Source organism: Myotis daubentonii, chromosome 2 (genome assembly GCF_963259705.1).
Source record: "Myotis daubentonii chromosome 2, mMyoDau2.1, whole genome shotgun sequence".
Lineage (NCBI taxonomy): Eukaryota > Metazoa > Chordata > Mammalia > Chiroptera > Vespertilionidae > Myotis > Myotis daubentonii.
Genome location: NC_081841.1, coordinates 1,108,776 through 1,123,276, shown reverse-complemented (window position 1 = coordinate 1,123,276; position 14,501 = coordinate 1,108,776). Strand labels below are relative to the sequence as shown.

Sequence of the window (14,501 nt, the reverse complement as noted above, 5' to 3'; positions counted from 1 at the left end):
GAGAGGGGAGGAGTGGGGAGGAGAGGGGAGGAGAGGGGAGGAGAGGGGAGGAGCGGGGAGGGGAGGGGTGGGGAGGGGCGGGGAGGGGTTGGGAGGGGTAGTGAGGGGCAGGGAGGAGAGGGGAGGAGAGGGGAGGAGTGGGGAGGAGTGGGGAGGAGTGGGGGAGGAGAGGGGGAGGAGAGGGGAGGAGAGGGGAGGAGTGGGGAGGAGAGGGGAGGAGTGGGGGGAGGAGAGGGAGGAGTGGGGAGGAGTGGGGAGGAGTGGGGGAGGAGAGGGGAGGAGAGGGGAGGAGAGGGGAGGAGAGGGGAGGAGTGGGGGAGGAGAGGGGAGGAGAGGGGAGGGGTGGGGAGGAGTGGGGAGGCGTGGGAGAGTGAGGAGGAGAGGGGAGGAGAGGGGACGAGAGGGGAGGAGAGGGGAGGAGTGGGGAAGAGTGGGGGGAGGAGAGGGGAGGAGAGGGGAGGAGTGGGGAGGAGTGGGTGGAGGAGAGGGGAGGAGAGGGGAGTAGTGGGGAGGAGTGGGGAGGAGTGGGGGGAGGAGAGGGGAGGAGAGGGGAGGAGAGGGGAGGAGAGGGGAGGAGAGGGGAGGGGTGGGGAGGAGTGGGGAGGGGTGGGGAGGAGTGAGGAGGAGAGGGGAGGAGAGGGGAGGAGAGGGGAGGAGAGGGGAGGGGTGGGGGAGGAGTGGGGAGGGGTGGGGAGGAGTGAGGAGGAGAGGGGAGGAGAGGGGAGGGGTGGGGAGGAGTTGGGGGAGGATCACCAGGGCCAGGGGCAGCGGTTTGGGGACGGACACACTCATTCCCGTGACCGTGGCCACGTGGCCGGGAGCACTCGTGGCAGAACGTAGACAACTGCCCGCTTCAAAGAGGCGCTGCTCGTTCAGTGCAGCTGAGCCCCCTGGGACGGTCAGTGCTGTGTCGCGCGGCCCCGCTGTTGTCCCCGGTCAGCCTGGCCGCCGCGGGGAAGGTGTCTGTTAGATGCGATTGGTGTTGAAACCGGGAAACTTCGAGCAAAACAGGGTCACGTTCATAAAGTGGGTGGGCCTCGCCCTCGCAGTGGAGGCCTTAGGAGAAAACGGACTGTGGTCCCCCAAGAATGGAGAATTCTGCCTCCAGGCTGCCGCCCCATCCCTGTCTCTCTGTCCCTCCCCCGCTCCCTCCCTCCTAGTGGTGCTGTTTCTCCCCAGAGCCCTGACCCCACAGGACGTATGTAAAGCAGCTTGAGGAGATGAGCCCCTCGCCCCCCCCCCCAAGGCCGTCAGCGCATTTCAATCCCCGAAAGGCAGACTTGGCGAGAGGCAGTGGGCAGCTGGAAAGAAGGGTGTGCGACGGGCGGGAGAGGCCGCCAGCCCCTGTTGCTGCCTTGCTTACACCTTTCTGTGTGTTTTCCGTCTCAAAAGCATTAAAAGGCATTCATTCCCCCAAATTAAGAGTTCTTCTAACCAAAAGACACACACAGACACACCGGGGGAAAACTCGCTAAAGGATATGAACAGTGGATTCCCCGACGACGTTACATGCCATTCACATCCACACCCTGAGCCCTCGAGCCCTCGTTAGCTGGAATAACCGCGAAGACAGCAGCGCTGACCGCGGCTTGTCGCCAAACAGCCGGACGCCGGGGTGAGTGACAGGGCCCCGGGATACGGGCGGACCCAGGCCGGTACCCGCAGCCTCCGCTGGGAGAAACGTATGTTAACGTCACATTCGTTTAGAAATCCATTCGGCAACTTCCAGCCGGCAACTCACACTGTGTCCCTATCTTGACCTAACAATTCTAGTTCTATGTTTCTTTACAAATCGCCGTAACTATAGGAAAGGATTTACGTTCCAAGTGTGCTCATGGCTGAAACGTTTAAAAGAAAACCTAACGGGGGGTGTGGGGAGGGCGGCTGGAGGGCGTCGATGGGGAAAGGGGGTCCATAGGCAATACTTTCAAAAATGAATAAATAAATGAGTGAAAAGAATAAAATAAAACACGAGAAATAATCCAAATGTCAAAAAAAAAAGGCCGAGTAACTACACGGCCGCCGTCTGCCTTGCCCACATCCAGGCTGCTGTGCGGCGCCGCCAGGAGGCCGGCCCGGTCCGACAGGGCTCGCTGCCCTGGAACCACGACGGCAGGGCTGCCCCGAAGCCCCCCAAGTTTCACTCTCCCCACAGGGTTCTTTCCCTCCCAGTGTAGACGCCTGTGTCAGCCTCCACCCCCCTCCCCCCCCCGCCACCCCACCCCGCCCGCCGGGCTCCCAGGGGTCTGAGCTTGTCGGGCGCAGGGGCCGTGCAAGCGGCCACCAGGGGTTCCCATCGGGGTTCACGCCTGACCCAACGCCTAACGCAGGGAGCACCCGTCTGCAGCCAGAAGGCCTGGAGCCCCTCGGCCACCCGTGTCAGCCGGAAACCCGGCCCGCCCGCCTCCTCCCCACCGTCCTCCTCCTGCGGGCGCAGGTGCGGGCACTCAGGGTCCCCGTGAGGACGGAGGCCGGGCCTGTGCGGAGAGCCCCGCGGGGGGACCTGAGGGCACGGCCGCCCTTAACATGACGCATCACCCCCCCCCCCCCCCCCGGCCCCACCACCAGCCCCTGCCAGGCCCTGGCTCAGGTGCCGGGGCTCAGCAGGCGGCTCCTGCCCCTGGGCCGCTCTCACCAGGTGTGCCCCCTGCCTCCTCCGCTCCCTCAGGCGGTGGCTGACCCCCTGATTTCGACATCTGCTCCCGCTCCTGTGGGCATCACTGCCACCTTCCCGTTTCCCCGCCGGAAGCACGGGACCGTCTGGCATCTCGTCACGATCCACGGGGGCCAGTTCCCCATCCGACCACCGGCCCCCAGAGAGCTCGGAGGCCAGTGAGCCCCCGTCCTCACAGCTGCTCCGCTGAGAAGCACCGGGCCCGGCCCTCCCCTGACCCCACGCCCGCTGGCACCGCTGCCCACCCTCCCCTCCCTGTGGCCCGGCCACAGCACTCAGCCGCGTGGCAGGTGGCTGCCCCACGAAGGAGAACCTGAGAGTGCTCCCCGACGAGGCCTGGACCGGCCACACCGTCCACCCCTCCAGCTGCCTGCGCTCCAGGGCCGCAGGCTTCTCTACGCAGCAGCGCCTTTTCCTGAAACTCACCTCCTTCCTGTCCCAGGGGAGGCCCCCCACATCTCACCCAGCCGGACCCCCGCGCGGACTGCCCTCGGCCCATCTGGGAGCCACGAGTAAAGGACGTGCCCCTTTGTGCGGAGGAGCGGGGAGACGCACAGAGCAGGGGCCCTCCGTGCTCCTGATGGAAAGGCAGGGCAGGGGCTGCCCGGCCGGCGTGGCTCAGTGGTTGAGCCCCGACCTAGGAACCAGGAGGTCAGGGTTCGATTCCCTGTCAGGGCACCTGCCCGGGTTGTGGGCTCGATCCCCGGTGTGGGGGCGAGCAGGAGGCAGCCGATCCGTGATTCTCTCATCGTTGATGTTTCTGTCTCTCTCTCCCTCTCCCTTCCTCTCTGAAATCAATAAAATATATTTAAAATAAATGAATAAAGGCAGAGCAGGGGCCAGGACAAACGGTGTCCTGAGGAGGCTGAGCTAAGATTCCCGCCCAGACGTGGCCTGGGTGCCCCGGCCCACCACCCCCGCAGCGCCACCTCCCCGCCCCACCTGGACCCCTGGTGCACCCCGCGGGCACCCGAGCCGTCAGGAGGCCAGGTCTCGCCGCCAGGCCTGCCGTCGGTGGGGGACACCAGGGCCCCCGCCCCTGCTTGCTGGGCGCGGAGTGAAGGGGGAACGGCGTTTCTCTGCTACACGTTCGGTTGCAAAATCGAACGTCTGTCAGTCCTGGCCGCTCATCAAACCCGCCAGTTAACAGCAGCACTGGCCACGCGGCATCGGGGATCCAGCTCCCAGCTTTCTGTCTCCTAGCAACAGCGCCCAGTGCTCGGCGCCCCCACCCCCGTTTCCATCTTGGTCTGTGCCCAGCCCCAGGAGCCCTCAGCCCACCCTCCCCTCGGGGCTGCGTCCTGGTTGAGTCTTTGCCGGGAGACCAGGGCTGTCCCTTGTCAGGGGGCCCGATCTCACTTCCAGTCCTGCCGGGGTCCAACCCCAGCAGGTCCAGGGGCCCCCAAAGGCGTGGACGGAGTCGGCGAAGAAGGAATGACACGGAGACAGCGTTCAGTTGATCAGCAGCCTAGCCAGGATCTCTAGCCCGGATCTCCAGAGAGGTTCTGCTTCGGATCTCCAGCCAGGTTCTGTAGTCATGTTCCCTCGCTAGGGTCTCCAGCCAGGTTCTGTCCAGGCTCTCCAGTCAGGTTCAGTGTCCAGGTTCCAGTCAGGTTCTCCTGCCAATCTCTGTAGTCAGGTTCAGTCCAGGATCCCTTGCCATGTTCTCCCGCTAGGCTCTGTCTCTAGGCTCCGAGGCCAGTCCCTCTCCAGGATCCTCCGGCATGCTCTCTCCAGCGAAGTTCTTCTGTCTCTATGGTCCGTGTAGGTTCTGTCTTCTGAATTCTGTGTTCTAAGTTCTGTCTCTTTCTGTCTTGTTACATCAGTATTTATACCAGTTGATTCAATCCCATCGATCTCTATTCCAAAGGTTAGGGCGTTTCTTATCTCCATTCCAGGGAGTAAAGATTATGTAGCTTAAGCATGATTGTTCGTAGTTAACGTGATTAATTACCCGCCTTGTACTTAGTTGAGGGGTTTTATTCCCTCCCTAACTTCAGGGGAAAATCCCTACCTGGGGAAACAACCTTTCTCGGAGAGGTGACCTTGGTTAAAACACATAGTGCCAAGAAGGTGAGCAAACATATTAAGAACAGTATGCCATATATGCCAGGTCCCTTGAAACAACAAGCATGGACCGGCTCCCGGCACAGTCCCAGCTCCGGCCTTTGCGTCGGCACTGGGCTCCAGGCGCTGCCCCCCCTGGGCTCCGGGCCTGAGGGCCCAGGGCTCTTCCCTTCCTCGTCTCTGCAGGGGGCTCAGTCCACGGGGAGCAGCCAGCACCCGGCTTCCCCCCAGCAGCCTTTGCTGGCTCTGCCTCCAGCGGCTCCTGCGCCTGCTCCCAGGCCCACCTGTGCCCACCTGTGCCCACCTGTGCCCGTGCTGGTTCCATCCAGTCTTAGCAAGAACCCTGCTGAATCCGGGTAACCAGAAGGCCCCCCTCAATAACGGACCAGGCTCCTCACCCAGCACCGCCGCCCCCTCCCCCCGTGACCTCTGACACCTGGCTGCCTTCAGCATGGTTCCGCCAGACCCCCCTCCCCAGACCCTGCTCCTGGCGGGGACCCACACAAGCCCCACCCACAGTGTGACCCCTTCCCTGTGGCAACCCCACCCTCCCAAGGGCCTCCCTCCCCCACGCAGCTGCACAGTCTCCGCCTGGGGTCCAGGAGGAAGTCGCCCTGAGCACCCCGTCCCCCCACAGCCCGGAGCCGGCCCGGAGCCCCTCCCAAGGCCAACACGGACCCCCCCGACCAGTCCCGCCTGCTGCCCGGACCATCAGTGCACAGAGGGCGGGCGGCCCAGCTCGTTAGGACCGAACAGGAGCCACCAGGAGAAGGGGGGGGGGGTGCTGGACCATTCCAGTCCTGTGTCCTGGGACCCACCAAACACGTGGGAAAGCCACTCCCCCGGGAGCTTCCTGAATAGCCGCAGGCAACCCGATCGATCTTATTTGGGCGAAATACTCCCCACCTCACCCCTAATACTCCCCCACCCCCACCCCTAATACTCCCCACCCCACCCCAAATACTCCCCCACTCCACCCCTAATACTCCCCCACCCCTAATACTCCCCCACCCCCACCCCTAATACTCCCCCACTCCACCCCTAATACTCCCCCACTCCACCCCTAATACTCCCCACTCCACCCCTAATACTCCCCCACAACACCCACCCCCCACCTCCACTCCCACCACTCACCCCTAATACTCCCCACTCCACCCCTAATACTCCCCCACTCCACCCCTAATACCCCCACTCCACCCCTAATACTCCCCCACCCCCCCCTAATACTCCCCCACTCCACCCCTAATACTCCCCACTCCACCCCTAATACTCCCCACTCCACCCCTAATACTCCCCCATCCCCACCCCTAATACTCCCCAGCCCCACCCCTAATACTCCCCAGCCCCACCCCTAATACTCCCCCACTCCACCCCTAATACTCCCCCACTCCACCCCTAATACTCCCCAGCCCCACCCCTAATACTCCCCCACCCCCACCCCTAATACTCCCCCACTCCACCCCTAATACTCCCCCACCCCCACCCCTAATACTCCCCAGCCCCACCCCTAATACTCCCCCACCCCCACCCCTAATACTCCCCCACCCCACCCCAAATACTCCCCACTCCACCCCTAATACTCCCCCACCCCCACCCCTAATACTCCCCCACCCCACCCCAAATACTCCCCACTCCACCCCTAATACTCCCCCACCCCTAATACTCCCCCACCCCCACCCCTAATACTCCCCCACTCCACCCCTAATACTCCCCCACTCCACCCCTAATACTCCCCACTCCACCCCTAATACTCCCCCACTCCACCCCTAATACTCCCCCCCACCCCTAATACTCCCCCACTCCACCCCTAATACTCCCCACTCCACCCCTAATACTCCCCCACTCCACCCCTAATACTCCCCCACCCCCACCCCTAATACTCCCCCACTCCACCCCTAATACTCCCCCACTCCACCCCTAATACTCCCCACTCCACCCCTAATACTCCCCCATCCCCACCCCTAATACTCCCCAGCCCCACCCCTAATACTCCCCAGCCCCACCCCTAATACTCCCCCACCCCCACCCCTAATACTCCCCCACCCCCACCCCTAATACTCCCCAGCCCCACCCCTAATACTCCCCCACCCCCACCCCTAATACTCCCCCCACCCCCACCCCTAATACTCCCCCACTCCACCCCTAATACTCCCCCACCCCCCACCCCTAATACTCCCCAGCCCCACCCCTAATACTCCCCCACCCCCACCCCTAATACTCCCCCACCCCCACTCCAAGTACTCCCCCATCCCCACCCCAATAGGCCCTTTGTCCCCACCACTGGGCACCCACACTGGCCTGTACCTCCCCATCTCCCCCTCTGCCCCCCACCCACCTGGCATTTCCCGGGCCGGAGAGCAGGTGTGTTGACCGGCCTCCTGCACTTGGCAGCCAGTAGGTGCTCAGTGCAGGAGGCGAGGCTGGATGGAGGATGAAAGGGGTGCGATGTGTTGAAAGGCCTATGCTTTGTAGCAGATGAAAGGGGGGATCAAAGCAGAGGGAGAGGTTCAGGCCCCAGCCGTCCTGCCCCAGCACCCCTGCCCCCGCCCCCGCCCCCGCCCCCGCCCCCGCCCCGAGGCTCTCCCAGGGCCTGCAGTCCCTGCCAGCAAGGGCGTCGGGAGGGAGCGCAGCTTTAATTAGACAGAAATAGAACATTTATGAAAACTCAGCCTGCTCGCCAGCATGCTACAGCGGGAGGCGCTCCTGGCCGGCAGCCTGCTCCTCGGCCTCGCCGTCCTGCAGGGGAGGGGGTGCGTGCAGCGTGGGGTGCGTGCGTGCATGTGTGTGTGCAGCATGTGGTCTCTGTGTGTGTGCATGCATGCGTGTGTGCATGCAACCTATGTGTGTACGCAGCATGTGTGGTGGGTTGTGGTGTGTATATGCAGGGTGTATGTGTATTAGGGTGTATAGTGTGTGTGTGTATATGTAGGGTGTGTGGTGTGTGTGTAGGGTGTGTGGTGTGTGTGTAGGGTTGTGGTACGTATATGTGTATAGGGTGTGTGTGATGCATGTGTGTAGTGTGTACGTATGAGTGGCATATATATGCTGTGTGGTGTGTATGTGTGCACATGTGTGTACGTGGGGTGTGTGATGTGTACACACATACACGTGTGAATGGCATGTGTATGCTGTGTGGTGTATACATACGTGTGTGCATGTGGGGGGTGTTCAAATCCTGGGGAGCCAGGGCGGGTGGAGGGAGCGGCTGAGGCCCTCTGGGCTCCTCCCTGACTCCGTCCCTCCTCGGGCCTCTGTGGCTCCTGGGAGGGCGCCGGGCTCCGTGAGGTCGGGAGTGAGGCGGGCACTGCCCTGGACAGAGGCACCATCTCCGCCCCGGACTTCTCCGCTGGCGGGGGCAGCTTTGCAAGTGACGGTTAGCGGTTATCGATGCAGCTGAAACGTTGCCATCCCGCTGGGAAAACCCACGCAAAGGGCCCGGCCCTGGACCCGAGCTTGAGACACCAGCCCGAGGCCCGGGGGAGATGGGGAGGAGCCCCCGGACATGGCTGCTCCTGCCGGGGCCTGGCTGCTCTCCGTGGCAGGGGCTCCACGCACAACCACGGACCCGGCGACACCGTGTCTCTGGGGAGACGGCCCGGCCGCCAAGACTTGGGGTAACTCGGACGCCTCCACCCAGGCCGACCCGGGACCGGCTCTGCAGGCCGCGCCTGGGCGGATGGGCGCGCCACGGGCCTGCAGGTCCACAAACTTCCGCTGCCCCGGCCCCACCGCCGAGAGGGGCCCCAGGCGGGGCGAGCCCGGCCACCTCCGCCGCCATCCAGAGGCGCGGCTGGGGCACCCCGCGCTCCGCCGCCTCCCGCTCCAGGCCCTGCCCGCGGCCCCCACAGCGCCCCTCGCGGCCCGGCCACGCGCACGGGGCGCGCTCCCCGCACCGAAGCCGCGCGCCCAGCCCGCCGCGGAGCGACGCCCAGAGCGGCGGCCGCGTGCCCGGCTCGGCGGTGCGGGGCGGCGCGGGCGCGGGCGCGGGGCGGGGCGGGCGCGCGCGGGGCGAGCCGGCGCGGGGCGCACTGGGCCGGAGCCCGGGCGCGGCGGCGGCGGATGGCGCGCGCGGGGCCCGCACGTGGAGGCCGGCGCGGGGGCGCGGGCTGGGCCGGCCGCTGAGACGCGCTGCTGCCCCCCGCGCGGGCGCCGCGGCCCCAATGGCGCCGTCGCCCAGGACCGGCAGCCGGCAAGACGCGGCCGCCCTGCCCGGCGTGTCCTCAACTTTCTGGGCGCTCGTCATCCTGGCCGGCCTGCTCGTCGCCTACTGCAGTGAGTACCCGCGCCTGGAGTTGCGATCGCGGGGCGCACGGCCCCGGCGCCGGCCGGCCGGCCTGGGCGGGAGGGGGGTCCGCCCGGCCCCCGGCGCCCGGGCATGGGAGGCGGAGGCGGCGCCGCGGCCCCAGCCCCCTCCCCCGACTCGGAGTCGGGCCCCGGCGCCAGGCCCCGGCGATGCCCGCGGCTGCTCGGCCCAGGCTGGCGATCCGAGCCCAGCCGAGACTTCCCGGCCGAGCCCCGCGCCCCGGGGACAGAGGCAGGTCTGGGGGTGTCCGCGGAGCCCCCGGCCCAGCGCTTCCCGCCGAGAATGAGGGGGACCTGGCGGCCGAGCGGAGCGGGCGCCTGGGGCCAGGCGGGCGGGCGGGCGGGACTGGCTGGGACGGGGACAGGCGCTTCTTCCGAGAGAAGCAGGTGGTGCCGGGAGAGGGTCCCGCCGCGGGCATCCCTCCAGGGGCATCTGGGGTCTGAGGCGGCGCCCCAGCGGCGGAGAGTCTGGGGTGTCGCGGGCTGGGGGGCGCCGGGCTCAGGCGGGGGGCTGGGGCGCCTGTGGGCTCACAGGGTCGGGAACCGGCTGTAGGTCGGCTGGGGCGAGTGGGGTGTGGGCTGTGCCCCGGGCACAGGCTCAGGTCCCGGGAGAAGGAGGTGGTCAGAGCGGGGCGCAGCTGGAGTGGGGCGGTGGGGGCGGTGGGGAGGGGTCACCGTGCTGGACACAGGCTTGGCCGGTTGGCACGGGCTCCTGGTGCCCCATCTCCGTGGGGAGAGGACGCGTGCTGGGGACACCTGTCCTGGACCAGCCAGGGGCGCGGAGGTGGTGGAAAAACATGGATTCTTTAAAAAAAATTTAAAAAAGAGGCAGCAGAGCAGGCTCCCCAGTCACCACCTGCAGCCCAGCCCCGGCGTCCGCGCTTCCTGCCGGAGTCTCTCCTTTCTCCCCAGTGAGACTGGGGGGCCATGGAGCCCGGGGCCCAAGCGGGGTCCCCGAGTCCCGGGACTGGACAGCCAGCCCTCGGACCGCGAGGTGACGGTGCCAGGGCAGGAAGTGTCCTGCTGGGTCCAGCGAGGCTGTGAATTTCCCTGCAGTTGCTGGGCACCTCCGGGGAGGGTCACGGAGTGGAAGGAGCCGGGGCTGTGATCCTGAATGCCAGGTGGCACCGCCAGCGCCCCTGGGAAAACGCTCCTGGGCCGAGTGCCAGGAGCCGGTCTGGGGTTGGAGCGAGTTTGCGCCCGCCCCCTGCTCATGTGGAGAGGGCTCGAGGCAGATACACTCCGCTGCGGGAAGAGGTGCCACTTGCCCGTCCTCCCTGGTGGCATCGCTGGAGGGGTGCATTCAGCAGGGTTTGGGGAGGGGACTGTAGCGTCCTGAGCCCCTGGCGCCATCCCTGGCAGCCCTGGCAGTGGCGTCCTTGGGGCCATGCCTAGAACGTGAGGGCAGCTGGCCTGGAGCAGGCCTCCTTCGGTGGGGAAGAGCAGCTGCTAGTTGCTGTTCAGGGCAGACACCCGGCCCCGTGGCTTCAGCACTTCACAGCCCAGCGCACACCCCAGCGCCCAGCTGGGGCCCCCCACTCCCACCTGCTCAGTGTGTGGGATCTGCCCGCTCCACCCCCAGCCCCAGAACCCACCCTGACACTCACACCTTCCTGGCCGAGGCCCGCCGGGAGTCAGGGGTCAGAGCCCACCGGCCTGCGGCGGCTCCAATGAGGGACCGGGAGACCAGGGCCCTCCTCACGGGCTCAGCGGCCTTCCGGAGCCTCGCGGATTCTGGAATGGGTCTTCCACCAGCACCGGGCATTTGCACCTGGAACAGCGGGCATCATTCCTTAGCAGGAGCTCAGTCAGCCGTCATGGTGCTTCCCTGTGTGTGCAGTGGGGTGGCTGACAGGGTGGTGGCGTCCCCGACACACCCCAGGCATGCACTCGGAGCAATGGAAACATTTCCCTAAAATACAAAACAGACATCATCATAGTCCACAGCTTGGAACAGCGTCCTGGGGAGGAAAAAATACTCTCTCTCTCTCTCTCTCTCTCTCTCTCTCTCTCTCTCTCTCTCTCTCTCTGTCTTTTTTTAAGGCTGGAAAAGGCCAATGAAATGCAGCCGAAACAGTGCCCGTGGCCCTGAGTCCCGCCCTCTCTCCCAGCGCATCTGGGGAGGAAGAGAGCTAGCGTCCTTGCTTGTAAACCGGTTTTGTTATCAGTCGGGACTGTCAGCACGCCCAGCGCGTCCGTGTTACAGAGCAGATACATGGAATCATATTAATTAGGGAAAGTGCGCCGTCGTCCCCGGGATTCAATTTCCCGGCCTGTTCCGTCTGTGCGCCTCGCAGCAGCGCGCAAGGTGCCGTTTCCTGGCGCTGCTGCTGCTGTGAGGAAACCGGATTACTTCTTGGCCTGGTTTCCCCTGTTCTTGGCGGGTGAAAGGCCGTCCTTCTGTGCAGCGGGCTCCGGGCCCGGCTCAGGCGAGGGGCGCCACCCGCTGGCTGGAGAAAGACCTGCAGTCCGTCCACCAATTAGCTTAGTTGCTATAGTGACACAGCCTTGTCATTTTTCTCCAATTGGGGAAGAATTGCCAGGAAAAGCGGCGGCGGAGGAAGGGGGGCCGCGCGTCTTTGCTGAAGACGCTGACTCCATCCCCGGGCGCGTCCCTGGGCGGCGGGCTGGTCGGTGGAGGGCTGACGTGGGCAGCGATGGGCGTGCGTGAGACAGTGGAAGGTGCCTCCTGGCCTGGCAGACCTCTGCCCCGGGGCTCAGGTCACCTTCCCCGTCGCACATCTGGAGAGCAGGGCGGCCCAGGCGTGGTGGTGGGTGTCATGGGACCGCCCTGCGCTGTGGGCTTTGCACACCAGCTTTCAACCCGTTGGCTGTGGTATCGCCGAGGGACATGGTGGGGTGGGCGCCTACACGCTGGGCCGTGACGCGGGCACTGGCCGCAGTATTTAATCCAACAGTGGAGCCACGGTGCTCCCGCGAGGACTGCACGCCCCTGTGAGGAGCGCCTGGGCGGACAGAGGTCCCCAACGTGGACGCGGCGGGAGGAAGGGCTGTGTTTTAAAGTTTCCACAGAGCCCTAGCTGGTGGGGCTCAGTGGGTAGAGCGTCGCCCTGTGGACTGAAGGGCCCAGGGTTCGAGTCCGGTCAGGCTCCATCCCCAGTAGAGGGAGCGTGCAGGAGGCAGCCAATCAGTGATTCTCTCTCATCATTGAGGTTTCTATCTCTCCGTCTCCCTCTCTGAAATCAATAAAATATATTTTAAATAAATTAAGTTTCTGGAGGATTGGGGGGGGGCAGTCAGGGTGCCTGTGCTTTGGGCATGAATTTCCCCCAATAAATCCCACCCACACGGAACAGTGTCTCACAGATCTGGCCTTGGCGGAACGATGGGAGGACGTGACAGACAGCTTCAGGCTTGCTTCATCCACTAGAATGTGAATGGGGCGCAGGCCCCGGGCGTTTCCTGTCTGAGTGCGATTGAGGGTGTGTTCAGGGGTGAGGAGGAGACGCCACTCTCCAGCCGAGTGCAGGTCTGGGTGCTTGGAGAGGAGGCGGAAACCGGAGGCTCGATGGAGCGATGCCTTTCAGAGCTCACTTCTCGCCTTGAGTCTGTGACGGGCAGAACCAGGGTGCCGGGGACCCGCTGGACCTGGGAGAAACAGGACCCCTGCCCTGTCGGCCGCGACTGCTTGTGCTGGTTAAAGGAGGCGTGTGCTCACCTGCTGGGAGGTGCCCGCGGGACCTGGGGGCTCACCTGGAAATGTGGCCCCTCCTCCCCATCCGGCAGCCGCCCCTGATCACCGAGAGATGAGCAACTGGTGGCAGAGACCAGAGCCGCCAGCCCTTTGACGGCCCCCCGCCTTTGCTCACCCCCGGCCTTTGCTCACCCCCAGCCTTTGCTCACCCACAGGCCTTTGCTCACCCCAGCCTTTGCTCACCCACAGCCTTTGCTCACCCCCAGCCTTTGCTCACCCACAGGCCTTTGCAAGTCTCCAGCCCCAGGACCTGTGAACGGCCCATTTGGCTCACCCTGTGCCTCCTTCCCAGGTCACCTCTGTCCTTCTGCCCAATGTGAGCAGCGGCTCCTGGGGGCAGAGCAGATGTTTGTGGGCGACCTGCTGCTCTCCCTGCTGCCGGCAGGATTGGAATACACGCCCACGGGATTCAACCCTGTGCCTGCCGAATTGGCTCAAGTCGTGCCAGGTGCCCGGACCCCTTGGTCCTGTTCCATCTCCTGCTGTTTGCAGTGAAGGATGTGTTAGCGCCATTCGGGTCTTTCGCCCACAGAAGGACGTGCTGCCTCTCCGTGGGGCTCCCGTGAGCCGGCCCGATGCCCCCGCTCAGCCCCCGCGAGGACTCGGAGAGGTTCTCGGACCATGTCCCTCTGGTGACGGCCAGCCAGGCCGCCTGCCTCCACTGTCCCCTCCCTGGGCCCACCCCCTTCCCTTTCCCCGGTGACACCGCGGGAGAGCTCAGGCCCCCAGGTCTCCCTGGCACCACAGAGGGCAGCGCACCCACCGGCGGGCCTTGTGCCTGCTCAGCTCTCCGCACCTGCGTCCCGGCCCAGTTCCGCTCGGCCTCCCCCGCCCAGGACCCGCCACTCCGCAGCCGCCGAATAGGACATGCGGACCCACCTGAGTGGCGGAGGTATTTCCAGGTGACCTTACGGCGTAATCCCGGGGAGAGGCGACGATGACGGGGCTCCGGAAAAGGGAAAAGCCAAGCATTAAGCGCGCGTCTCCTTATCTAGCCTGCAGCTGTGCTGGTTCCAGGGCCCGGCTGGCAGGGGACGCGGCGCCCGCCGTTAGTGCCCCGGCGAGTGCCACCTGTCGGCGCATGGGGGACAGCGGTGCGGCCGCGGAGGAGGCTCGCTAGGGGGACGGTCACCTGTGGGCGGCGGTTGGGGGCCGGGGGTGGAGGCTGACGGAGCCCGTGGAGAGTGAGAGGCCGTGGGGCTGCTGGGTTTGCTGGTTTGGGGGATTGTCTCGCTGCCCTCTCGGGGCTGTGCTGGCACGCGGCTGGCGAGCTGTGGCCTCCCTTGCTGCACGGCCCCTGGGCGCTGGGCCCTGGGCCCTGGCCGGTGTGGCTCAGTGGACAGAGCCTCGGCCCAGGCGGGTTCCATTCCTGGCCCTGGCCAGGGCGCATGCAGGAGGCAGCCAGTCCCTCACATCGATGTTTCTCTCTGTCTCTCCTTCTCCTTCACTCTCTCAAAAAAATCCCTGAAAAGTACCCTCCAGTGAGGATTAACAACAAACCCAGACATGGCTGACGGCGGTCTGCACGCGTTCTCGGGCGCCACGCCGGGGTCTGGGGTGGCTGCCCTGGAGCACCTGTGACTTCCTGGAGGTTCCCGGGGGGCCCCGGGGCCACACGCCGCCCAGCACCCCTGCTCCCTGCCCTCCAGGTCAGCGTGGCGCTGGCACGGCTTTCCCGGCGCAGCTGTCTGGTGGCTCCGTTTCCAGGGCCGGCCCAGCAGTTGGCAGAGTATCTGGGACACT

General features: G+C 65.3%; 1 protein-coding gene across 1 annotated transcript in view; it reads left to right on the top strand.

Moving 5' to 3' along the window:
- The first annotated feature begins 8,748 nt into the window (after positions 1-8,748).
- The window catches only part of TAFA5 (TAFA chemokine like family member 5), an 87,620-nt gene continuing 81,867 nt past the window's right edge, over positions 8,749-14,501 (top strand). The window contains exon 1 of the mRNA XM_059681350.1: positions 8,749-9,013. Coding sequence (XP_059537333.1) covers positions 8,902-9,013 — 112 coding nt within the window. The 5' untranslated portion in view covers positions 8,749-8,901. The remainder of the gene's footprint in view (positions 9,014-14,501) is intronic.